The sequence below is a fragment of the Porites lutea genome, chromosome 7, assembly GCF_958299795.1.
Source record: "Porites lutea chromosome 7, jaPorLute2.1, whole genome shotgun sequence".
NCBI classification, from domain to species: Eukaryota; Metazoa; Cnidaria; class Anthozoa; order Scleractinia; family Poritidae; genus Porites; species Porites lutea.
This window is the reverse complement of record NC_133207.1, coordinates 20671818-20698140: the sequence shown is the minus strand read 5'-3', so window position 1 is coordinate 20698140 and position 26323 is coordinate 20671818. Positions and strand designations below refer to the sequence as shown.

Genomic DNA, 26323 nt, shown 5'->3' with positions numbered 1-26323 from the left:
CAGCTAATTGAGGTGACCATTTAGTACAGACATAAAATAAATCAATAAAATATAATAACCCGTGTTGGGAAGTCTACAGCCAGGCTGAATACATATGCTCATTAGGGGGTGACTGCTTTACAGAGGGCCACTTAATATAGGTATGGTTGTATTCTGTTGTCTTTGTTTTGCTTGTAGTTGAATATCGTATTTCCTTGAATAACAGCCGTGGGCAATTATTCTTTTTTCCCAACAAAAAAGGGGCGTTTATTTGAGGCAGGCAATTATTTCAAATAATGCTCACTCAAAGGGCGTACCCTAAATATTTTTCTATCCAGTAATGGAATTACCAAGAGTACCATATTTCCTTGAATAATAGCTGTCCCTCAATTAATCGCCTTCCTCGAATAATGGCCCCCCTTTGACAGAAATATTTAAAATAATTGCCTCCCTCGAATAATCGTCCCCCTCCCACCCCTTTCACCATCTTCATTTTCTTCCATCCTCTCGCTGCCAAGTTAGAAATTCACAACTTGGACAACAAAACGAAGCTGAAGTGGAGTCTGATGCAGCAAGACTGAACAGTGATGATTCAAATTCTGACGTCAAGGATATTGATAGTGAAAATTAACCCAGGAACCAAATTTGGAACACTTTTTAAAAATTTTTTCCCTCTTGCTTTAAATTCTTCTTATGTTAACATTGAACAAAACGCGATTTTTTTTACCAATTTTTGAAGTCTACATTTTTGCTGTACACCCGCGCCGCTGATCATGCAAACTAGCAGGCTCATATATGACGTCATGTGACGTAGATTAAGGAACTCGCATTACCTTGTTTTCACCAGCTGTACACAAAAAAGATAAATTACAAGTAAGGATTGAATCATAATGTCTTCGCAAGAAGAAACTTTTTCTGAAAGAGAAAAACCTACCAAAACTCTTAATGTTTTCCTGTTGATAAGGTCACGTGTTCCTTTAAATACGTCATATGACGTCATACTAGTACTCCGAAAGAAGACTAAGACGAATGGTGTGCCAAAATGGCGGCAAATTTGAACGTTTTTAAAAAATTCTAAAAAAGTCGTCTTTGGTTCAAATCGCAAAATTTTTTCGCAGAAGTTATTTTAATAAGGTGTATTTTCAAATAAGAAAATAAAAAATTTCAGGTGATGGGCACTTTAACATTTGAAGGATATGTAACAACAGAACCTTCTTAGGACAGGAGAAAATCAATTTGTTCAAACCAGTCTGGACCTTTTTGACTTGCAGGTAACTGACAGTCAAAGAAGCATAACGCTGATAACCCATACAATATTGTACGCTGTGGTCTAGCAGTGCCTGTGGCCCTGGGCACTTAACATTTTGCACCTGGGTGACTAGGAAAGCATAGTCTTTTTAAAATAGAAATCCAGTGTTGGGCATCTTAGATGCACCTCTCACAGATTAAGGGCCGGTTTATATGGAGGTGGGGGACCCCAGTTAGGTGAGGTAACCCGTTTAGGTCGGGTAACCCACCTGTCCATATAATCGCTCATTATAATTTGATCACGTTTACATTATAGATGAGGTGACCCGCCACATGTTACCTCATCTTTCTGGGGTCCTCCACTTCCATGTAAACTGCAGGCGCTATTAATCAGCGCTATCCAGTCGCTACCTTCAATTTTCAAGCAAGCCTCAGCTTGCAGTGTTTAATAGTTTCAATACTCCTGACAATTCTTGGGAAATTCTCAAAGAATTTCCAAACAGAAATAATTACATTCATTACTCCCAAGAGCACATCTTGATTCTAATATTACGTCTAGCTTGCAAGCTAGGTGTGAACATTTACTATTGCTCTAGAAAACCATTCCTATTAACGTGAGAATGACAGAGGACTATGACAAGACATAGTGGAGAGGTTTGTTTTACACTGAGGTCACATTCCACAGGCCCAATGAATTTAAAGTCTCTTTTTGATTGATTAAGGTAACTAAAGCAAATAATTTCCCCTGATCAAATTAATATATTGAGGTCACATTCCACAGGTCTAATGAAATTAAAGTCACTTTTTGATTGATTAAGGTAAGATAATTTCCTCTTGATCAAAAGGAAAATTTGATATCGGGGTTGGGGCAACAGACATTTCTGGTCTTGTTTATTTATTTGTAGAAAAAGGAGACCTGTATTCTGACCTCAGTGGAATGTGACCCGTAAATAACTAACTTGAAATGGTGTAAAGCTAAGTCGATCTAGCAACGTTAACTGTACTCTCCCGGGGGGGGGGGGTACTCGATATATCCCTGGGTGGGGAGGTGCGGCGCGGCCCATCATACCCTTACCCTGTTTCAGACAAATATAGCTGATTTTCCTACCCAGTTTAAGACAGAATTCCGATTTTTGATACCCTGTTTAAGGCATTTATCCTGTTTACGACAAAAATTGATAAATCGATACCCTGATTAAGACAAAAACTGGTAAATTCGATACCCTGTTTAAGACAAAAATTCCGAAAAACATACCCTGGCTGGCCGCACGTCCCCATTAAGCAATTATAAGGGAGTACCCCCGCCCCCCCCGGGACTGTACTGTACTGAAGTCAATTAACGAAAATTATAGTAGTACCGGAGTATACCACTTCACAAACCATGGAAAGACGTATGCTTAATCATTTCAGGAACAGGTTGTACTAAAAGAAGAAACAAAAAATCTTTATCATACTCACATGTAAGCGTAACAGAATCGCGAAGACTCATGAAAGGCATTGCCTCGACGCACCAGCTTTTGAACTTTGTCGATCTCTTCCTCTCAAAAAACGTTCCAGTCGCTAAAGAGTCATAGACCTTTTTGATACGTGATTAAAACAAAATTTACGTGCCCACACGGTCCACAGAGTTGGCATACATGAATTCGAGCGCTCTTTGCTCCATCAGGCGCCATAATTTAACTCAAACTGTTTACACCACGTGCTACAAGGCAGGTGACCGAGTAGTGCGCAAAGGCGCGTAAGTGTTGAACAAAGGACCGAGAATGATCCCTGAGGTATACCAAAGGATATACCAGGAAGATCAGACTTTATGCCATAAACAGTAACACATTGTTGGCTATTACGAAGACATGAAGGCTTTTTTACCATTTACAAAACGCTTCCGGAAAATCCATTTGGAAAGTAAATGGATCACGACTTTTTGTGTTGTGTCGCTCCAGCCGAAAATTTCCAGGAACAAGGAAGAATCTGAACGGGTAGTCCTGTTTTTCCAAACTTAATGGAAAAATTTCCATTTATCTTTAACCCCAGTTTCAGGCCTTCACGGTCGTTTTTGGTGAATGGAACTGATTTGTACAAATGGTAAAACAAAGGGTTCCGAGAAAGGGAAAACAAATATTCGCCATGTTGAAAAAATTTTTACACACACTGCAAAAGGCAAAGAAGCTTTTCAAGGTAAGTTTCTTGTCATTGCCGAAGGATTCGCTCGTTAATTTTTTTTGGGAAAACCTCTCGAATTTCTGCCTGTTCGTTCTCGTCTTCAAGTGTGATCTGCGTTAAAATTTTTAAACACTGACCATACTCTCTTCCACGGAAAGGTTACGATTCAGTTTCTACATCAGCTTCGTTCTCATTCAAACCAAGCTGGGTTAAAATCTGGAAAGGCGAAGTCAACATCCCAATTCTCATGGTTTGCAGACATATTTTTTAAGTATATTAGGTCAAAACTAAGAGCACTGTAAATATTCACTCGCCAATGTGACGCTGGAGTCTTTTGAAAACTGTACATTGTGTCTGGCTCGAAGTCGCTTCTATCTTTCTTTCGTTGGTCTTTGGAAACACTGCAAATGGTCGGGTGCAGGCATGTTTGTTATCATATTCGTCGAAGGAATTACTCATTTTCTCTTAGGCGAAACATCGCGAATCTCTGCCAGTCGATTTTCGTCTTCTTAACTGTGTACTGCGATTAAATTCTCAAACACTGACTAGAATCCTCTTCGATAAGATTACGAGTTAGTTTCTTCATCACCAACGTTCACAAAATATAAACACAATTTAAAATGTTGAAGGACAAAGTCAAGGAGGTTTAGAGCTCCGAAATGAGCATTTTCTTTGAAATTTTGGTCCGTATAGCAAGTTACGGACCGAAAATTGACCGATCGCATGGCGAAAACAGACTCAGCCAATAATAATGGCTCATATACCACGATGGCTAAGCCAGCCAGAGCTCGAGAATTGCATTATCCAATGATTCAGTCTTTAATAATATAAAACAATCCCCCGAAGGGGAGGTGAATAGTGGTGGATATATCTAGCGCTGTTTACCGACCCTGAGGGGGTAGTTGTTTTACTATTTACCAAATCAGTTGGATAAAAATCACAAAGGAACTTTTGGTAATTAAAAGACGTCACTTAGTTATAGTTTGTTTACGCTGCAATTGACAGTGTTTCGGAGATCAATTTTATGATTTTGTTGCAAATTCAGTAAGAACATTTTTTTCCACCGACCAGTTTTTGTATTTTATTTAAACTCCATCCTATAGACAATACATTAGTTGAAAAATATTAATTAGTACAAGGTTGTTTAAAACTACGTGTACATAAGAAAAAAAAAATAGAATGGCGAAGGGGACATTATCGTAAAACTAATTATGGCCCCACCGATCAGTAAACGCCGACAAGCCAGATTTTGTCTCTGTCTTGGTATTTGTAGATGCAGCTGCTCCATGTACCTCTAAAACTTCATCTTTTGACGAGAAGCCATTTTGAATCCCGCCCCAAAACAGTGAATATCCAAGGATAGTCCGAGTTACGGGAGCTATAATCAGAACGCGCGAAAATCGCTATCCACTGATTTGGTGAATAGTAATAGGGATTATAACATAGAGGATGAAACTGCAATCGGTGACAAAATTGTTGACATTGTACTCAAATAGGGTAACTACAGAGAAGAAAAGAATCCACATACCCCCTCCCCCATTCAAAGTTGGGGGGATGGGGTAGGAAAAGCTTTATTTTCCTATTTTTTCTCTATTTTTTCTGGAAGTCAGTAAAGTATCAGAAAGCACCTCTAGGGCGAAGTGTCTCAACTAATTTTGTCGCCGATTGTGGTTGATGCTGATTGACCGACTAAAGAAGAGGATTTCTATAAATCACGAGAGTCCTTTTGACAATTAACAAGGCATGTTTACTTAGATGATATGTCGTACATCAGAATTTCTCTTTGAGACAAGTTGGTTTGCTGGATTTTGGACAAGATCCAAAATTACAAAGGAAGTGCTAGCGTGATCAATTATTGTAAGTTAAAAAATTCCTTCAAAATCTTTCCAAGTTCATTGCTGATGCATCTTTCTAATTCGAAGAAATCACGGATAAGTTAAGTACAGATGACAATGGGCTTTTTCTTAGTACCGAAATAAATTAAGAGACACAAACACCACGCATGTCGTTAGCCAAGCAAAATATTTATTGCATTCCTTTTAGACAAAACACGATACCTGGCAATTTTCATAGCAGTTGGCTGTTTTAAGAATAGCCATTTATAATAGTCGAGTTTTATCTTCAGTTTTATTATTTTATAATAAATAATAAATAAATAATAATAATAAAATATTTATATAGCGCTTATACTTTTCAGTTCTAAGCGCTTAAGCACATTAAAGACTCGGCGGTATACATCATCGTATGCCAAATTCAGTTATCGGGGTGATCGTTAACATCCTCAGGTAGTCTGTAAGAAACAAACAGAAGTGATATTGGTCTGAAACGAAGGACACATGCTCATTTTTCACATTTCAGTCAACTCTCTCTTATCGGACATACTTAGACGGATACTTGATGCCTGTCACAAAGATATCCGTCTTTTAATGAGATAGAGTTGACTGTACTGAGGATTTCTTCCAATGTTCATCATGCATTTTTTTTGCAAATTTTCAAAACAAGGTGTTGAGAATTTCTAATCAACTAGTATAGCACGCAAGTGAATAATGCTTTTCGCACGGGCTGGTTGGCTAGTTACACTATTGACCTCTGAGCAGCCGAAACGGATTCAAACAAAATGGCTTTCCATTTCGCCTCGGATTCCGCAGAAAAATATTTTTTTTCTGTAAGAAAGCGTGGCGGATTTTTCTACAACGGCCGTTTTTATACTAGAGCACGGATAATGCGTCTATGGCCGTTTTGAATTTTGCATAAGCATTTTTTCCAATTTCTCTTGGGACTTACAATCGCCCTAAGAGAACTTGAAAACAATGCTTATGAAAAACGCCTATTGGATACTGCCTTTTTTGGTACTTGTGACGTCCTGCAAAGTGATCGCCATCTTAACCGCAATCGTGAATTTTGCTGCAATTCAGAGTAACTAATTTTTCGCGTGCGGCTTTTAAGATATTTTGAAATAAAGGATTTTGCAGCGTTCAAGGGAATTTTATCTCTTTCTTGATTTAACAAGTCAAGAAAGTCGCTTGTAAGCTTAAAAGTGACTTAGACTGATGTCAATCATGAAGTCATATACTTAAAACCAGTAACCAAAGTCGGCCACAAAATTTGGGCAAAACTTGTTTAGGGAATAGACCATCAGCATGTTAAAGGCGCAGGTTATTTGTGTAAGCCAATCGCTTTCAAATTATCGAAGATAAGAAACCTTAACAGCGGTGGCAGCCATTCTCCTGACTTCGAGAGAGGGTTACTAAAAAATGCTAGCTTGCTATGTTCGCTATATTCCTGTAGCCTTTTACTTCATAAGAAGCGGACCTTTTAAGAAGAACTATTACCTCGGGTAGACAGGGAAATCTTTACATTAAAGCTGCTTACCCAGAGTCGCCTTGCCTTCGTGTTACCCATGCTTCAAGACTGACTGTTGGTAGAGCACTGCACGCAACTCTTCTCTTACTCTGTTCGAGAACCTTCCTACTTATAAATGGGATGTTGTCAGCATTGTCGCAGATAATTTTAGCAAATGTTGTTTTCCTAATTTCCCGTAGCATGGCAGCATTGAACGCCGTTCGATCAGTGTTCAAGCTTGAGTTTGGGGCATTTTCGTGCCAGAAACGATCTCCAACTCTGAGGCGGCGGAACTGCTCCGCTACAATACACTGAAAAGTAGGTCCCAGAACTCCTCCATCACTAGGTCTCGGTTCAAGCATTCCTGAGAAGGGGTACAATTAAAAATAAAGCTTGCATCATCAACGTGCGTATATAAGAGAGAAGACAATGGTTTAAAACTTGTCCCTCAGGGTCTTTTTCTATGTTCACAATCCGATGGTCAGGATGGTTCTCTAAAATAAACGGATTTATCAATAGCTCAAGCGCAAGGTATCCAAGACTGACCCACTGGTGAAAACATCCGCGAACAGGAATGTTCCACTTTTTCAACCTCTTATCGTTAGTGATAAGTGCTCAGAATTTTTTTCTTGAAGTTTGCCAGTATGTCAGAGCTTTCCTAGTCTTAAGGAATTTTCAAGGCTGAATTATCATCTTCAACAAACTTGTAACTCTTGACTTCGAAAAAAAAAATTGCTATTTAAATCTTAACAATTGAAAAATTAACAATTTAAAAGTGAAAGGTATGATATTATATTACTCACCACCGACAAAAAAGTCAATATCATGAACATTTCTGTAAATTCTTCTCAAATTAGCCACGTCCCTCGGGGCAAAGCCGGCGATTCGTACCAAGTCATCGAACGATCTCACCTTTCGCAGTCCGCATAACCTAAGGTTTCGATACTTAGTGTATCCCGGAATTCCACGTTCACGTCCTCTTTGGATGTTGATGCTGATTAGATCAGACAAATCGCTCTCATCCCTTCTTAAGTTTTCTTGCACAGAGCTGGAAAATCTCCTGTTTTAAATAGCAAAATCCATAAATTTAAATAAAAAAAAAAACATTTACCATTTCCTCGACCTTAAACGTTTTTTCTTTTTTTTCTGTTGAACTTCATGTTTTCTAACGATTTAACAAAGGTTTACTAAAACTTGGCAGGAGATGCTGTACCCGCAAACTTTGCCCTATGTCCATCAGGTGTCAGATCTTGGTTAAATGGAGGGAGGAGGTTGTTAAGACCCTCATTAACCCATCAAAGTCAAACAACTGTATAAATTCCCAAGCTTTCAATTTACGACTACTTAATTTAGTAATCTTATGACAAAAACAAAAGTGCAATCTCGAAACAGTTACATGCAGTTTTTCCTCCATTACAGGTGGACCAAACTCGGCATGAAAAGACCACTGCCTGAAGCAAAAAACAATTTTTGCTCTAATGGCAAGAGCAGACCAGTGTTTGTTCTTAACCGAGGTAACTTCGTGGTGTCTAGGGCAATCAAAACTTCGCCAAAAATGGTTTCAGTTATACTTAGGGCGTGTTCGATTGACTGTATTACGGATCAAAATAAATGGAATAGTAGTACTGGAAGCACTGATTTATCCATTTTTGCGAGAGAATCTCTTTAACGTGCGGGAGAGTACATTAACGCCGATGACGTCATAGCCATTTGTCTTTATCTCATGTTTAACATTCAGATAAACTCCTGTGCTATTTTTAATTTAGGTGGTTAACCGGTTTGACATGTTTTTTTTTTCAGTTATTTTCAGATCGATGAATGTCTTGGATTTTGGTTGGTTGACTAAAAACTAGGAAAAGTGTTTATTGATTAATTTTTGTTCTCGAAGGGGGAATAAGCAATAACTCACCTGTGGCGAGTCTTAACGTAATTATGCAAATTCTATTTCCTGCCGCTTTCATTGTCCACTGCAGAATGAAACAAATGTTCCAGTTCCGGGTCACTCCCTCTTAGCGTGCGAATTATGCTTAGTCTGAGGGTGAAGGCAGACTTAATCTTTCAAGTTAAAAAAAAAACATCTTTTTGACTTAACCCTCCTTCTTCCTGCTTCTCCGCAATTCAATCATTTCAGTCCTCCACAAATCTAGTTCCATTTTTTAAGCTTGCTTGTGTAGATAAAGAACCCGCATTTAAGGTGGCTCGACTGGATTTCCTGGGGTTGATACCTCCCCAATTTGAGCATTAACTACGTCGGCATGAGTAAAGATATGGAAAAAAGGTTACCACAGCTGTATTATATAAAGATGAAAATTTCTTATGATCTGGGTTTTATTGCAATCGGAGTCGCCATGGCAACGTAATGACGCCATTACGTTTTTCATTTATCTTTGTGTTTCTCTGTACCAGGAGTTTTTTGAAGAAATCGCTTAAGGGAGTATGTACCTGCCATAATTGCCTCCATTATGGCAAAGTTTGAACAAATTCTATGAGAGCGTTTTCGAAATATTTTGAAATGCAGTTTTAAGAATCATAAAAACAGTGAAATAGCATGCTAACCACACAATTCGCTGTTATTTTAAGAAAATGATAAGCTTTGGGAACGCGGCTTCATCTCATGGTGGTTTGATTCCATTGAAAACTGCATACAAAAAAAGAGGGGAATTGCTCTGGGCAATCGCGAGTAAGAAGAATTTTATTAACTTGCATTCAGCTGCTTTTGATACAGTTTTTGGACGTAATTTGGTCCATGCCTAAAAATGTCGCATTTTTCCAAAAACCGCTCGATAATTTTTTTTATAAATTCGAAAATCCCGAGATGAATTGTCAAGAAATATTCCCTGCAAGTTTCAAGAACATTGAAAACAGGGAAGGCTTTTGAATAGGGCCTCAAATATAGCCAATTTTTCCTCCAGATTTTGTGTTTACAAGTGAGCGACCTCATTATTCACTGGCATTGTTTTCAAGTTTCATATACACCCGCACATTTAGAAAAAGATAGAATTTGCATCAAAAAGGACCCTCGGTTAAATCTCCGGGATATGCTGATTACCGGGTAAATAGTTTAGTGATACATTATAACATCAGAGCAACTCTTTGTGAGAGTTTCTGTGATGTTATAACCCGAGTAAGATAATAAAGTATTGCATCCTACACGATGAGCCGTGACGTTCACCGTTTCGGCTCTCACTGCTATCTGTGACGACAAGCCGGATATTTCTTCGGAAAGTAATCGAGAGTTCTTTTTGATGCAAATTTATATCTTTTGCTAGTTGTCCACGTGCATATGAAACTTGAAAACAATGCGAGTGAATAATGAGGACGCTCACTTGTAAACACAAAATCTGGGGGGAAAATTGGTTATATTTAAGGCCCTATTTAAAAGCCTTCCCTGGTTTCAATGTTCTTGAAACTAAAGATATGGAAAAAATTACCACAGCTGTATTATAGAAAGATGAAAATTTCTTATGATCTGGGTTTTTATTGCAATCGGAGTCGCCATGGCAACGTAATGACGCCATTACGTTTTTCATTTATCTTTGTGTTTCTCTGTAAAGAGATAAACAAAGATAAATGAAAAACGTAATCAAGGTGTGGCCAAATCGGTAGGCAGCCACGGAAAACCCAGCGATCATTTGAGCATTAACTCTTCTGTTATAGCCATTGAAAAACCTCGTTCCGGTGAGTAGCCTGAGACCAAACTTTGTGATCTGTGTAGCGCGAAAAAAAAACAAAACAACAGCAAAAAACAAGAACAACAATTGCTTTCCTTCTATAATCAGAGCAACATGTTCTACTTTTAAATTTAGAGCGGGTCAGAGCATTCCTTTTTTATGTGGTTAGGAAAATGAAACAAAAATAGGAAAAAAAACAACAATATTGAACACGGCAAACATAGGATCCTCCAATGAAACCGACATGCAAATAATGTGAAACCACATCCTGTGAAAAAAAATTCCCATTGTTATGGTACGGCTTCTACTCTGTTCCTTAACTCGTATAAAGGTTTAGTACATGACTTCCTCATATTTACTATGCTGCTGAAAATGCACTTTACTTCTGCCAGTTTAAACGCTTTAAGAGATTCAGCTTGAGTGGGATTAGGGTAATTCTCATGTTTTTTTTTTCAGGATCAGGGTTTTATAACCTGATTAGCACAGCTACAAGTTATAACGGAGCTCCACGCGCGCGCTAACGCAGCTCCATAGCTAAGAAAATTTGGTGATCTGTCTATAAAAGAAATATTGGTAGTCACGTGACCAAACGTCCGTCTGACCATTCGTCCGAACACCTGTCCGTCCGCACCACAGGGCAACCAATGTGAAATCTCACACTTTCTAGCTAGCGTGGGAGCCTGCAACCTGATATTGCACATCCATAATTTGGTCAATTGACAGATATCAAAACAGGATATCTGCTGACCAGTATCTCATGACCGTATCAAGGTGTCGACCCTTCGAGGTTGTGTGTTTTTATTAAGTTATCCGCTGACAAGTCACTAGTTTTCGACTGATCGCAGGCTCAAATTCAAGTGGATTGTCATTATCATCATCACTATTGTTATTGTGATTATTATTATAAGTGCCATTTTTCATGCAAAAAACCTACCGTTCTCTCACTCAAAACTAATGGCAGGAATTCGTTGTATGTAATCACTTGCAATTGGGCTGCGACGATTCTTCTGGTCTCCTGGTAAATCCTTTCGGGTCCCCATCTTGTCCTTTTACGGAAAAACGTGGCGATGCGGTTGTGGTGGCGCACGAATATGGTATGGACTGAACTAAGACCTGAAAGTTACAAAATAACCCTAAATTGAAGCTTCTGTGTTGAAAAAAGTCAATTTTTGGCACTTTTCACCAAGACCATTGAACATCAAAGCAATACGGTTCTCACCTTGGTTCTCATTATTCCTACTTTCTCCTGCCAAAAAACACGGTCTGTTTGGATCTAGCGATGGACAAAAACTCTCCGGGGTCTCGGTACGTGCAGGTAGCAAATCCATAAACCTTACACCATCTGGATGCTCCATAACTCTTAGTAAGCCATTTGGCGCGCGAATCGAATCAGCAACCTCCTCAGTTGATCCATAAACGTTAGAAGCATCAATGTAGGCTGTTAGAGTGTTTGTATGCTCTCGAGGGGCCAGTTTGCAGAAGGAGGCTGACTTGCTAGGAGCATCCCTCTCCAGTTCGATAAAATTAACTTCCCGATTCCGGAATATTGCATCGTCTCTAGGAATTCTTATGTTGACGCACTCGGGATTTTTGGTGGGTAGCTTGCAGTTAATGCCTTGGCCCTGGGCCAAAGTAAAATCGTGATCCATAAACTGTGCAAAAATCATAGCCATGTGGGTCAGTATTGTAGAGTTCGGGTTGGTTCGGTCCGCGTTGCTTCCATGGGCAAATCGACTTACGTCCCGCGCGTTCGGAAGCTTTCTACCATTTCTCGCCCGGCGAAGAGTTGAGATGCAGTTGCCATAATCAGCAGGTAAAAGTCGGTTGAATGTTGTATTGGCTGCCCCGTAAGAAGGATTACGTAAGTTGTTGCACGATCCGTCAATGGTTCGAAATGGTGCATTTGGATCACATCGTATGTTGATTGCAGTTACGGGGTAAACATTAATCGCTACTCGGACGAGTTTTCTTCTGCACATCCTCCTCCTTACATTCCTGATAAGCAGACAAATAAGATAATAATAAAGACCGCGAGAGAATTCAGAAAACAGGTATAAAAGGTTTGGATCAATTCAGGTTTCTAGGAAACTACCCACCTACCCCTCCCCTAACCCAACATTTTTCCCCAAGTGAGACACAAATGTTGACGCTGAGTTAGGGAAGGGGTAGGTGGGCAGTTTCCCAGAAACCTGAATTGATCCATAAGTTTTTGTTCCCCTAAAATTGTTGGAAAGTTATTTCTAGCAGATTTGCTTTGAGGATAGAGATGTAGTGCTATGGCAAGGATAGCTTGAGAAATTTTCCTAGCATGTTGAGGTAGGTTTATATGTGGTTCATAAGCAAAAAATTACTAAATTACTTACAAAGGGAGTCTGCCGTTGATGTTCAACAACCATTGAATATGCCTTCGTTTGCAGAGTTCATACAAGAGACACGTGCTACATCTTTCACTCCTTTTTGCTGTCAGCCAGTCGGCGTCACTAATAAAGCTCTTTCCCCCGTGTACAAATGCCTGGTAATACTTTCTCATGGCTGTTTGTCGTTCCCTCTTTCGGTTCATTGGTCTCAAGTACATATTCTTGACAATAATGTTGGCAAGACGCCTAGCCTCACTTAGTATTTGGCGCTTTCTGGGAGGTGAAATATATCTTGCTGCCAATGGATCCTCGGCCAACTTCTCATTGTCGGTTTCACCAAAATCATCGTCGTCTTCTTCAGACAGGTTGTCATCGCTAATTTCATCTAAGGCAGCGATCTTACCCAGCGTTCCGATTTCAGGTTCGGCTGTTTTTATGTCTTCGACTGAGCCTTTAAGATCAGGTAAGTTAGAGAATGCCATTCCCAGGCTCAACAATACCACTAATTGACATACCAGAGAGCGAGTCGTCATTTTTAACTGAAGTGGATAGACAAATTTTATGTTAGTGTATGACGAAAACCAGCACAAAATGATAATGGTGATATAAACTCACTTTCTGGTGTCATTATGACGCCGTTGTTTAGGCATAGAATGTAACATGGTAAGTCAAAGTAGACGGACTGCTAATTATAGTAGTTGCTAAAAAATATATCTACGTGTCTCAACTGTTCACCAGTAGGATGCCTGAAATGCGTGCAATTCCACAATTGGTTTCTCCTCCATTAAATCCTATACCAATTGCAGAACATTTTAGGAGGAGCCACCCACCGTGTGAGCACAGTCGCAGACAACACTTATAAGTGAGGAAAATAAAGCAAAGCAAAAGTAAGTTATTATTAAACGAACTAAATGTACACGCAACTTAAATAAATAAATAATGCACGCGCCCAAAATTAAATATTATATTGTAATAAAGCCAAGGAATGACAAGTCTCTGCCAGTCCACGATATGATAAACAAATGTTTAAGTAGCCTTAAAGTAAAAGAAAAATTTCCAGCCGTAAAAATCTTTCCTTCGGTTGTCATTCATTTATTCGCAATCCACATTTAAGGAAAATTTTGAGACGGTCGGTTGTTCAGCTGGTTGGTTACCACACGTATCACGTCATTAGCAACATAAGATCAAGCCACAAAACGACTTTTTTGAGCTTAGAAGTGCCAAAAAGAGAAGTGTTAATTATAACTTGTTGATACCCCACGTATTTTTATTCTTACTTGAACGATCTTTATCAAAATTCAACATGGCCGCCATCCTAGATTTCGAGCAGGACCAAGTATTATAAGTGATAATTTCGCAGGGGAGATTTCAGACTTGTCTGGTTCTCGAGTTGACAATCCAGGCGTTATGATGATTTTAAAAGGTTGATAGAATAATAAGCTGGACATGCATGTGTGCTACCCAGGGAACTTGAACCAAGAGCCGACCCTGTCATTTTGTTTTACGTTACCGAGAGCAAAAACCATTAACAACAACTTATCGTTTTAGCATTCCATGTTTTCTCTCACCTTTTAGGTTAAAGGTTTTTTTCAAGTTTGAAAGGCCTCGAGAGTGTTTCCTATTTATCGATGTTTTGTTTGTTGCAACTGACCATAGAATATCAACTTCAATGGTGATCACAAAAGTTTTTGTTTAATTGCGCAGAATTTTAAGACTTCATAACAGAGCTCGAATTATATATGAACAGCATACGATTTTGCCTGTTTCCATAAAAACAATATTTACACACATTCTTGGGAATATTTATTTTTAATGTTTTGATTAGTTTATCACTAGGACTAGTCTATTTTAACTCATTGACCTATCTTAGGGTTATTTTTATAATTTTAAAAAACCACCGTACTCAACAGTTACGGTTTTTAAGATCTTTTAATGTGAAATACATATTTCACTTTGGTTTGTGTTAATTAGAAGAGATTGTTGTGCGTTTTAAAATGAGCTTCTGGCTCAGATGATTGAACAATCAATTTCTACCTCGATCCTTAACGCCTGATTGAATAAATTATCTCTCTCTTTAATCCCTTTTTCCACCGTTTTCCGGCTAGCGGTTTCGATTAAAATGCGGAAATTTTCTTCAGTATCTGTGTAAATACGTCCAATATCTTAAAAATCCTCACCCAACATTAGCATGAACGATCCGCGGAAAGCACAGAAGAATTCTGAAATATCGCTTTCATTCGTCGTGAATTTGAAACAAGTCGTCTGGGTCACATTTGCGGGGGATGTTTAATTTACTGGGTAATAAAATTGGCTCAGCCCCTTCACAGAACAATCCGCATCGTGTTTTCTTTGATCGCGATGACACTCGAGCCGATCAGGAGCTCATTAGGGGCTGCTATCTTAGTATACTAGAAAATTAAGATTAATTTAAACTAGCAAAAGAATGATTTTTTTTTTTTGCTCAAGGTCATAAATTGGTTTAATAAACAATTTGTTGATTTTTCTTGTGCGTCTTTTGCACAAGAAAGTGGAAATGGCCTCTATTTCCCTCAAAAATTTCTATAACCCATTGTCACTTACATAACGTCATATCGTAACCACTGCAATACAAAACAAAAGACAAGGAAAATGATGCACAACATGGCCAAGTGTTTCACTCCAATTCTCATCAAGACGGTAAATGATCAAGAGGATAAACTAACAAAAAGACTAATTATATGGGAAAAAACCCATTTCAAACCGATATATCGATATTTTGACTGCCAAACACAACAAGGAAGTGTTCTGAAACATCTCTAAGAAACCATATCGTTTTTGCTTGGTTTCGTTTTGAATGCTTTGAATTTAACACTTATTTTTGGTTCATCAACTGTTTGGCACCATTGATAACAGAATGTCTAATAACTTGTAATCTTTCCCTCGAGTCTTACGCAGATATCCCTTTTGGGACATCTCATTTACCGAGTCTTTGTCTACGGATCTCCCTTGTGTAGCTGGCAATACTACTCAAAGCTCTGTACACTCATAGTTAGCATCAGTGATGCCATTTCCCGGCCTACAAACCAAGCTGGATAGCCTGCAGAACTACTGTCGTGACTGGCAAATGAACTTCTTTAGCTCCAATTGCCTCCGGTTTTGACTTCTTCATGTACATTTTAACTTCTCTTAAAAAGTTCACAGAGAAAAATTATTCGCGAACTTAAATGGACCGATTGTACTGAGAATAATTATAATCTTACGAGGACTAGGCCATAAAACACTTGCATTTCTTCGAAGACACACCTGCAGTCAAGCACCAGAAGACTGTCGTACCTCTCGTTTGGCAGATCTCACCTCAGTTTTATATACGAGCTTATTGTTATTTGCGCCACATCCTCGAATCAATAGGAAATATTTAAACTAAAGCTGGAAGATTTACAGAAAGGACATTGGAGGGGCAATACTACTGTACCTACCACGAGAGACTCACTAAAACCAAGTTATTACCTGCTTCTTATTTTAGTGAAATGAATGATCTTACTTTAAATTTTAGGTGAAGTTTAAGTTCCTATAATATCCCTTTTGGTAATTCTTTACATCAGAAAAATAAAATCAGCTTTGCGCGCAATAACTCAGCATTAGATTTGGATCAGGAATTGCCGCACTAAATTGTTTTATAATAATTAAAATTACTTACCTAAACAATGGAGTAATCCCCCTAGTTTCTATCCGCTCGGTTATCTCTATAATATAACGCTCGAAGCAGATGTTCTCGTTGGTTTGAAACCGTTCCTTGTCCTTACTTGGCAGTTACAAAGATAAGATGTAATGCTCCTGAAAATCTGTTTGCACTAAATGTTGCGCTGCCTAAATACCTAATATATACAGCTGGAATATACACTGTACTTAACTGTACTGCGTAATTATTCGTGATATTTTTAGCCTTCTTGCGTTGAAGATGTACTTCACCTTTTTTTTCCCAGTTTGTAGATATAGCCTTTCAAACGAAATATGATATACATGGATACAACTAGATTATATCGTATAAGAGTGTGTGACAGAATTGATTAAAAAAAAAAAGTATTGCAGGGATTGATAAAAAAAAGGAAAAAAAAAACGCAAAAAGTCTCGATTACGATCTGTCCAATGCTCAATACAATAAGGAAGTGCTCTTAAACCTCTTTAACGCTTCATATCGTTTTTGCTTTCTTTTGGTTGACTGTACACCAATTTCGTAGTGGTTTCAAATTTTGACCTTGAATATTTGAGTGTCCCTATTTTTCTAGCGCACTTACTTCAGATGGCCAGTAATAGCGCATTAATATTAGAGTATGTAATGATAATACGTCTTCCTGATAAATTGGTGACCCTTAAGGGGGGAAAGGGGCGTCTCCTTTTCCTTTTTTCAAAAAGACCATACCGTCAGGTTGAAACCCATTTCTTAAAGGGTTATTTTAGAGGAAGGAAAGGAAGGAAACTTTGTAAAAAAAAGGGGGAAACTATTTTCTGAGAGTGGCACTTCAGGATGTAAGTCTAAAAGTGAAATAGTGCGCGTAGTAGTGAATAGGATTTTATTTTAAGAAAAGACGTTTTGAATAATTGAGTCATATTCCCGTAGGGTAAAAAAAGATTGTTGGCTACACATTTTTTGTATAGCTTAGGTGATTCCTGATGGGAAAGTTTCGGTACGTTGGTTTGAACTTGTTTCTCCACTGTTGGATTATTAGGCCTTCAATTATTCTACGCTTGTGAAAAGTTGGGACGTACAAAGTAAGGCAACTGTTGATATCGATTTTCAAGTGTAGCTTCATAAATCATCTAGCGAGAGTGGAAACCAATTTTATAACTAAATATCAGGGTATCTTTTATGTGTCAAGCCTAACGCCTTTAGAGCTATAACACGGCATTTCCCGGTCGGTTTGTAGTGAAGTACCATTAGTGAAATTCTGTTGATGACTCTAAAGAATTTCGAGTCGTCAAGGGGTGCACTAATATGGTATATAGTGGTATATATTATATAGTGGTTTCAAACTTTGACCTGAGATATTTGAATGACCCCATTTTTATAGAGCACGTAATTCAGATGGCCAGTAATAGCACATTTATCAGAGTATGTATGATAATACGTATTCCTGTTTAATTGGTGACCCTTGAGGGGGGGGGGGGGGGGAGAAGGGGCGTCTCCTTTTCCTATTCTATTTTAACGATTACCCTAGTGCAGCAGTGAACATTAGTGCACCCTTTGACGACCCGAAAATCTATAGGGTCATCAATAGCATCCCACTGACGTTATTTCCCTACAAACCGATCGGTAAATGCAATTTTATAGCTCTAAAGGCGTCAGGCATCACACATAAAAGATACCCTGATATTTAGTTATAAAATTGGTTTTCACTCTCGCCAGCTGTTTTATGAAGCTGCAATTGAAATCGATATCAAAATTTGTCTTGCATTTGTACTTTTTACGCCCCAACTTTTCACAAGTGCAGAATAACTGAAGGCCTAATAATCTAGCAGAAGAGTCCAAGTCGGGACAAACAAGTTCAAACCAACGTACCGAAACTTTTCCGACCAGGAATCACCTAAGCTATAAAAAAAATGTGTAGCCAACGTTCTTTTTTACCCTACGAGAATATGACTCGATTAGTCAAAACTTATTTTTTTAAATAACATCCTGTTTTCTATTTTATACAGCGGAAAAATAGTATTCCTTACTACGCGCAATATTTCAGTTTTAGACTTATATCCTGAAGTGCCGCTACCAGGAAATAGTTTCATTTTTTTTTACAAAACTTTCTTCCAAAAAAGGGGTAAAAATAATCTGTTTCTATCTGCTCAGTTACACCTCTAACATAGCCCTTTAAGAAAGTGGTTTCAACCCACTTTATGTGACTTTTTCAAAATATTCTTATATTTTCCAAATGACGTCACCTAAATTCAAACAAAGAAACTATCGCTTCTTCTGAGTTTCTACTTTCATGTGGTATTAGAGCACCTTAAGTCCTTTATACAAACAAATGTTCGGTTCAAAAGGGTTCTTCGTTTTGCGATACAGGACGCTTGAATTTCCAGACTTTTGCGTGACGCGGCATTGAGCTGACGGCCAGGAAAGCTCATATTTTATGTGGGTTAAAACATTACCGATTTTGGGAGATTTTGATATCTAAACATTCCTTGTCTCAGAATGGATATTACTTTAATCTTTATGAGTTCCTCAAGCGAAGAATTCACGCATTAGTAGGAAAACTCAAAAACAGATGTTTCTATTGGTTTCCGGCGGCCATAATTGGGGCCCTGAAAGGGACCCAAACATGGGGTCTCCATACAAAGCTTTGTAATTCTGGATAAAACGTTTCTCTGAATATCTCGCATATGAAATATTGCACAGACTTGATTCTTGGAAAGCCTTTTTGTATATTTATCTTCTTTCATTTCCCAGATTCTAGACTTTTTGTATTAAAAGGTTTCCATTTTTATTTATGATGGCGTGACAGTGAAAACCACCAATAGTAATTTGACTGCAACTATGAGAATTCTTTTCCTTTTTGATTTCTTATTTATTCCCCATTTTTAAATTCAAATATGTCGATGAAACCTACTAAGTCTAGACAAGAAAATAAGACTGGAAGATTTGATATATATTTGTAGTAGAAAGACGTCATCGCGCAGTTGTCCTCAACTTAATTTGCACTTTGCACGATGACGTCACTTGACGACAATAAAGTAGTTATAATAGTTGTTGTGAACATACGTAATCAACTCAAAAATGGCGTATTATATCCAGAGGTTTTGGAACACTTTAGGACGCGTAAGCAAAACGACTTCTGAGCGGAACCGGTCAACCGAAAGTGGGATTTGTGCATTCTTGGGCGTCAAGTTTGCCCAACTTTTTGAACAAATAGTCTCTATAAGAGTAAAGAAACTTGGCTACACAAATCTAACAGCATCAAGGCAAATTAAAGGGGCAAAGGCCTCACTTCCGGTTGACGTACGTCACGCAAAAACGTCTTTGTTGAAGCTCATTGTTGCATCGGAAACATCGCACCTCAAGCCTTTTCCACGTCGTTTGATATTTACTCATTTCCGTAGTCTTTCTGACAATCAAATTCACATTTTCATCAATTTTCACTGATCAGCATTGAGCTGACGTTTGGCAAGGATATTTGCACACCGTTTCACCAGTGGTTTTAAACTTACAATGGTGTATATGTGTGCGGACTATCCTTAATTTGGGAACTGTAAGCGAGTTATATAGGGACCTCTTTTGAATATCCAGTTTTAATACCCTTACAAAACCACATATTATTTTAAACGTAGTTTGAATATCTTTGAACGTGTTTTGATACAGTTTTTCGGAGACTATACAGATATACATGTATTTCAATCTCCTTCAAAAAGATTTTAGCCTTGTCCGAACGCTATAAAACTTTCACCAGTAACTGACTTTGGATTAAAGTAAAATCGTCACATTGACTAGATGTTTTTTTGTACTCAGAACAAACACGTCTGTTATACCACATCCACAGAAGTGCTCGGTGCCTCAACCATTTTTTAAGTGATTTATCCAGTTAACACTTGGTAGATTTTAAATGATGGTGGCCATCGATTGTATTCCTAAGCTGATCTATCCATAATGAATTATATTTCTCAAACTCATTAATAATTCATAAAGAAAATTCAAAGGAAATTAATGTTTAATGAGTGTTTGGATATCGGATGAAAAACTGCTCATTTTTGCATCCTTAATTTCTCCTTCGAAAATGATTTTGTTTGAGAAGAAATATCAAACATTCGACACAGTGTTTCATCACCAGATGAAAGACCTCGAAGTTCGTCAAAAATACTCCGCTGCGCGTCGTATTTCAACTCTCTTCTCGGTGTTTCATCTAGTGTTGAAACACTGCATCTCATGTTTGATATATTACATGAAGCACAGAGGAAGAAGACATGAAATATAGATGACGTACAAATGAAGTAAAGATGAAAAACAAATCAAGAAACAAATTAATAATAGATGAGGTACAGATAAAGTAGAAATAAAAGTACAGATGAAGTACAAATGAAGTATAGATGAGGTACAGGTCACATTCCACAGGTCCAATAACATTAAAGTCACCTTTTGATTGATTAAGGTAACTAAACTAAATAATTTTTTCTGTTGCTACATTGATGTATTCGATCACATCACCATAATCTTTTGCCTAGTAGCTTTCATAACCTCTTTTTAGGTAATAATCAGGTTCACCATTATGAAATTCGGCTGGCCTCTCAGTATAGACCTCATTTTTGTAGAACTAATATTAGGCAGCTGAGTATCCTTTATCGAGGACCAACAATCTGGAATTTGTTGCCAATTTCACTAACCAGGTGTAAATAAATATAAATTTTTTTAAAGTATGAGGAAAATTATCTCATTTTTGTTTTCTGTGCACTCTGCACTCAAGTAATTAGTAACCTAGCTTAAGGAAACCTATTAATATAAGCCCACAGCTTCTTTAGGCTTTCTTGTCACATTAACACATTTTTAGCCTTTTTGTGTTGAAGATGTACTTCACATTTTTTCCAGTTTGTAGATACATGTATAGCCCTTGAGTCGAAATATGATCTACATGGATACAACTAGCTTATATCTTATAACTCCCATGATCGATTACGATCTGTCCAATGCTCAATACAATAAGGGAAGTGTTCTAAAACCTCTTTAAAGCTTAATATTGTCTTTGTTTTCTTCTGGTTGACTCTACACCGTTTTCGCAGTTGACCTTGGATATTTGAGTGTCTCTATTTTTGTTGCGCACTTAATTTAGATGGCCAGTAATAGCGCATTTATTAGAGTATGTAATGATAATAAGTCTTCCTGTTAAATTGGTGACCCTTAGGGGGAAAAGGGCGCCTCCTTTTCCTTTTTTGAGAAAGTCCCATACAGGCAGGTTGGAACCACTTTCTTAAAGGGTTATTTTAGAGGTGTTACTAAGCGGATAGAAACTGAGATCATTTTTACTCCTTTTTTGGAAAGAAATTTTGTAAAACAAAAAGTGAAACAATTTCCAGAGAGCGGCACTCCAGGATGCAAGTCTAAAACTGATATAGTGCGCGTAGTAGCGAATACTATTTTTCCGCTGGATAAAATAGCAGATAGGATGTTATTTTAAGAAAAGACGTTTTGACTAATTGCGTCATATTCCCGTAGGGTAAAAAAAGATTCTTGGCTACACATTTTTTTTATAGCTTAGGTGATTCCTGATGGGAAAGTTTCGGTACGTTGGTTTGAACTTGTTTCTCCACTGTTGGATTATTAGGCCTTCAATTATTCTACGCTTGTGAAAAGTTGGGACGTACAAAGTAAGGCAAATGTTGATATCGATTTTCAAGTGTAGCTTCATAAAGCATCTAGCGAGAGTGGAAACCAATTTTATGTGTCAAGCCTAACGCCTTTAGAGCTATAACACGGCATTTCCCGGTCGGTTTGTAGTGAAATACCATTAGTGAAATTCTGTTGATGACCCTAAAGAATTTCGAGTCGTCGAGGGGTGCACTAATATTCACTTCTGTGGATAAAAAAACGCAAGAAAGTCTCGATTACGATCTGTCCAATGCTCAATACAATAACGAAGTGTCCTGAAACCTTTTTAACGCTTTACATCGTTTTTGCTTTCTTTTGGTTGACTGTACTCTTTTTCCTATTCTACTTTAACGATCTCACTAGTGCCGCAGTGAACATTATTGCACCCTTCGGCGACTCAAAATTCTATAGGGTCATCAATGGCATCTAACTGGTAAATGCAATTTTATAGCTCTAAAGGCGTCAGGCATGACACATAAGAGATACCCTGATATTTAGTAATAAAAATGGTTCCCACTCTCGCTAGCTACTTTATGAAGCTGCACTTGAAAATCGATCTCAATATTTGTTTTACATTCGTACTTCTTACCTCCCAATTATTCACAAGTGCAGAAAAACTGAAGGCCTAATAATCCAACAGTGGGGTCCAAGTAGTATTATATCTAAATTCAATTATGCCCATGAAACCCACGAAACAAAAGCTAAACAAGACTAAAGAAACAAGACTGGAAGATTTGGTATTTGTAGTAGAATGACGTCATCGCGCAGATGTCCTTATATTGATTTGTACTTCGCACGATGACGTCATTTGACAAAAATAAAGTAATTATAATAGTTGCTATGAACATACGAAACCCTTGCAAAAATGGCGTATTATATCCAGAGGTTTTGGAACACTTGGAACAAAGACGACTTTTGAGCGAGGCCGGTCAACCGAAAGTGGGTTTTTTGCATTCTTGGGCGTCAAGTTTGCTTAACTTTTTGAGCCAATCGTGTCTATAAGAGTAAACAAACTTGGCAACACAAATCTGGTAGCGTCAACGCAAATTAAAGGGGGAAAAGCTTTACTTCCGGTTGACGTGCGTCACGCAAAAACGTCTTTGTTCAACCTCATTGGTGTATTGGAAACATCGCAACTCAAGCCTTTTTTTCACGTCGTTTGATATTTACTCCTTTAAGTCGTACAACAACAACAAATTAATTCTTTGTACAAAAATACAAAAGTTGGATGGTTTGCCCCGCAAATAGCAGGAAAGCTACAATCGGCGACAAAACTAGTTGAGACACTTCGCCCAAAAGTGGGCTTTTTTACGTTTTATCAACTTCAAAAGGAGAAAATGTAGCTTTCCACCCCCATCCCCTCCGTGCAATGTTGTGCCCTTGTTCTAGCTACCTATAGAAAACAACAAACACCCCAACTTTGAATGGAGGGGACAGGGGAGGGGTGCGGATTCTTTTGTTCTCTGAAGTCACCCTATTTAAGTACAATGTCTCAACAATTTTGTCGCCGATTGTAGTCATGGCAGGGCTAGTCAAGTACATGAATAGCACAAATTAACCAATAAAAACAAAAACTTTAAACTATTAGAAAGCCTTGCAGATTGCACTAAAAATGAATAAAACACAGAAGTTAAGTGGTCTAATTAACACAGCGGTTACTGACGAACAATGCATTAAGACAAGGAGTCACTGATTCTTAAATGATAACACGGAAAAAAAAGCAGACATTAAAACCTTTAGCCAGTGTATCTCTGTACCTACTTTTTTAATAATCATGGGGATTTGAATATAGTCACCCTCCTTTTCTAAGATATCAAATAGCAATTTGCGGAGAACCCTTTTGAAAGCTTTCTCAGAAAGATCCGTGGTATCTTATTCCACAGCTTTACTTCGAGCCGAGTCTTTCTGAAATTTATCAATTTTCACTAATCAGCATTGAGCTGGCGTTGGGCAAGGATATTTGCGCAGCGTTTTACCGGTGGTTTTAAATTTACAGTGGCATATATAACATGTGTGCCGACTATCTTTAACTCGGGAACTGTAAGCGAGTTGTATAGGGACCTTTTTTGAATATCCAGTTTACCCCTACAAAACCACAGATTATTTTAAACGTAGTTTGAATATCTTTTAACGTGTGTTAATACAGTTTTTCGGAGACTATACAGATATACATGTATTTCAATCTCCTTAAAAGTGATTTATGCTTGTCCGAATGCTATATAACTTTCAACACTGACTGACTTTGGATCGAAGTTTGTAAAAATGCAGTTTTAAGTAAAATCGTCACATTGAGTGGACATTGTTTTGTAATCAGAACAAATAAGTCTTATTCCACATCCACAGAGGTGCTCGGTGCCTCAACCTGTTTTTAAGTGATCTATGTCCAGTAAACACTTGATAGATTTTAAATGATGGTCGCCATCGATTGTATTCCTAAGCTGATCTACCTATAATGAATTGTATATGAAGCACAGATGAAGAAGACATGAAATATAGATGACGTACAAATTAAGTAAAGATGAAAAACAAATCAAATCAAAATAAAAAATAGACGAGGTACAGATAAAGTACAAATAAAGTACAGATGAAATACAAATAAAGCATAGATGAGGTACAGATGAAATACAAATGAAGTACAGATAAAGTATAGATTATGGACAGATGAAGTAGAAATTACGTACAGATATGGTATATATGAAGTACAAATCATTGAAATGAAGTACAAATGAAGTACAGATGAAGTACAAATGAAGTACAAATGAAGAACAGATGAAGTGCAAATGAAGTACAAATGAAGTACAGATAAAGTACAGATGAAGTACAAATGAAGTACAAATGAGGTACAAATGAAGTACAGATGAAGTACAGATGAAGTACAAATGAAGTACAGATGAAGTACAGATGAAGTACAAATGAAGTACAAATGAAGTACAAATGAAGTACAAATGAAGTACAGATGAAGTACAAATGAAGTACAGATGAAGTACAGATGAAGTACAAATGAGGCACAAATGAAGTACAAATGAAGTACAGATGAAGTACAAATGAAGTACAAATGAGGTACAAATGAAGTACAGATGAAGTACAAATGAAGTACAAATGAAGTACAGATGAAGTACAGATGAAGTACAAATGAAGTACAGTTGAAGTACAAATGAAGTACAAATGAAGTACAGATGAGGTACAAATGAAGTACAGATGAAGTACAGATGAAGTACAAATGAAGTACAAATGAAGTACAAATGAGGTAGAAATGAAGTACAAATAAAGTACAGATGAAGTACAAATGAGGTAGAAATGAAGTACAAATAAAGTACAGATGAAGTACAAATGAGGTAGAAATGAAGTACAAATAAAGTACAAATGAAGTACAAATGAGGTAGAAATGAAGTACAAATAAAGTACAGATGAAGTACAAATGAGGTACAAATGAGGTAGAAATGAAGTACAAATAAAGTACAGATGAAGTACAAATGAGGTACAAATGAAGTACAAATGAGGTAGAAATGAAGTACAAATGAACTACAGATGAAGTACAAATGAAGTACAAATAAAGTACAGATGAAGTACAAATGAGGTAAAAATGAAGTACAAATGAAGTACAGATGAAGTACAAATTAGGTACAAATGAAGTACAAATGAAGTACAGATGAAGTACAGATGAAGTGCAGATGAAGTACAGATGAAGTACAGATGAAGTACAAATGAGGTAGAAATGAAGTACAAATAAAGTACAGATGAAGTACAAATGAGGTACAAATGAGGTACAAATGAAGTACAAATAAAGTACAGATGAAGTACAAATGAAGTAAAAATGAAGTACAGATGAAGTACAGATGAAGTACAAATGAAGTACAAATGAAGTACAAATGAAGTACAAATGAAGTACAAAATTAATGAAGTACAGATGAAGTACAGATGAAGTACAAATGAAGTACAGATGAAGTACAAATGAAGTACAAATGAAGTAAAAATGAAGTACAGATGAAGTACAAATGAAGTACAAATGAAGTACAAATGAAGTACAAAATTAATGAAGTACAGATGAAGTACAGATGAAGTACAAATGAAGTACAGATGAAGTACAAATGAAGTACAAATGAAGTACACATAAAGTGCAAATGAAGTACACATAAAGTACAAATGAAGTACAGATGAAGTACAGATAAAGTACAGATGAAGTACAAATGAAGTACAAATGAAGTACAAATGAAGTACAGATGAAGTACAAATGAAGTACAAAT

At 37.4% G+C, this 26323-nt stretch overlaps 2 protein-coding genes across 2 annotated transcripts; both read right to left on the bottom strand.

Annotated features, from left to right (window-relative positions):
* Positions 1 to 6653: 6653 nt before the first annotated feature.
* LOC140944575 (salivary peroxidase/catechol oxidase-like) lies at positions 6654 to 13290 on the bottom strand. The gene is made up of 6 exons (XM_073393699.1): positions 12764 to 13290; positions 11620 to 12395; positions 11335 to 11513; positions 10309 to 10436; positions 7533 to 7789; positions 6654 to 7093 (listed from the first exon to the last, which is right to left on the bottom strand). The coding sequence occupies exons 1-6, from the start codon at positions 13288 to 13290 to the stop codon at positions 6756 to 6758; spliced, it is 2205 nt and encodes a 734-aa protein (XP_073249800.1). The 3' UTR covers positions 6654 to 6755.
* An 11146-nt stretch (positions 13291 to 24436) lies between these two features.
* On the bottom strand, positions 24437 to 25794 carry LOC140944574 (uncharacterized; the record flags this gene model as incomplete). Its single annotated transcript, XM_073393698.1, has 3 exons — positions 24437 to 24526; positions 25045 to 25332; positions 25687 to 25794. Coding segments are annotated over 3 exons (486 nt in total), but the record flags the coding sequence as incomplete, so codon positions are not given.
* Positions 25795 to 26323: the final 529 nt, after the last annotated feature.

Coding starts and splice junctions, on each gene's coding strand:
- LOC140944575 (XM_073393699.1), bottom strand. CDS start 13,290: ATGACGACTCGCTCTCTGGTATGTCAATTAGTGGTATTGTTGAGCCTG. Junction 12,396..12,763: donor ATCAACGGCAGACTCCCTTT/GTAAGTAATTTA, acceptor TCTGCTTATCAG/GAATGTAAGGAGGAGGATGT. Junction 10,437..11,334: donor TAGTTTTGAGTGAGAGAACG/GTAGGTTTTTTG, acceptor CGCGCTACACAG/ATCACAAAGTTTGGTCTCAG.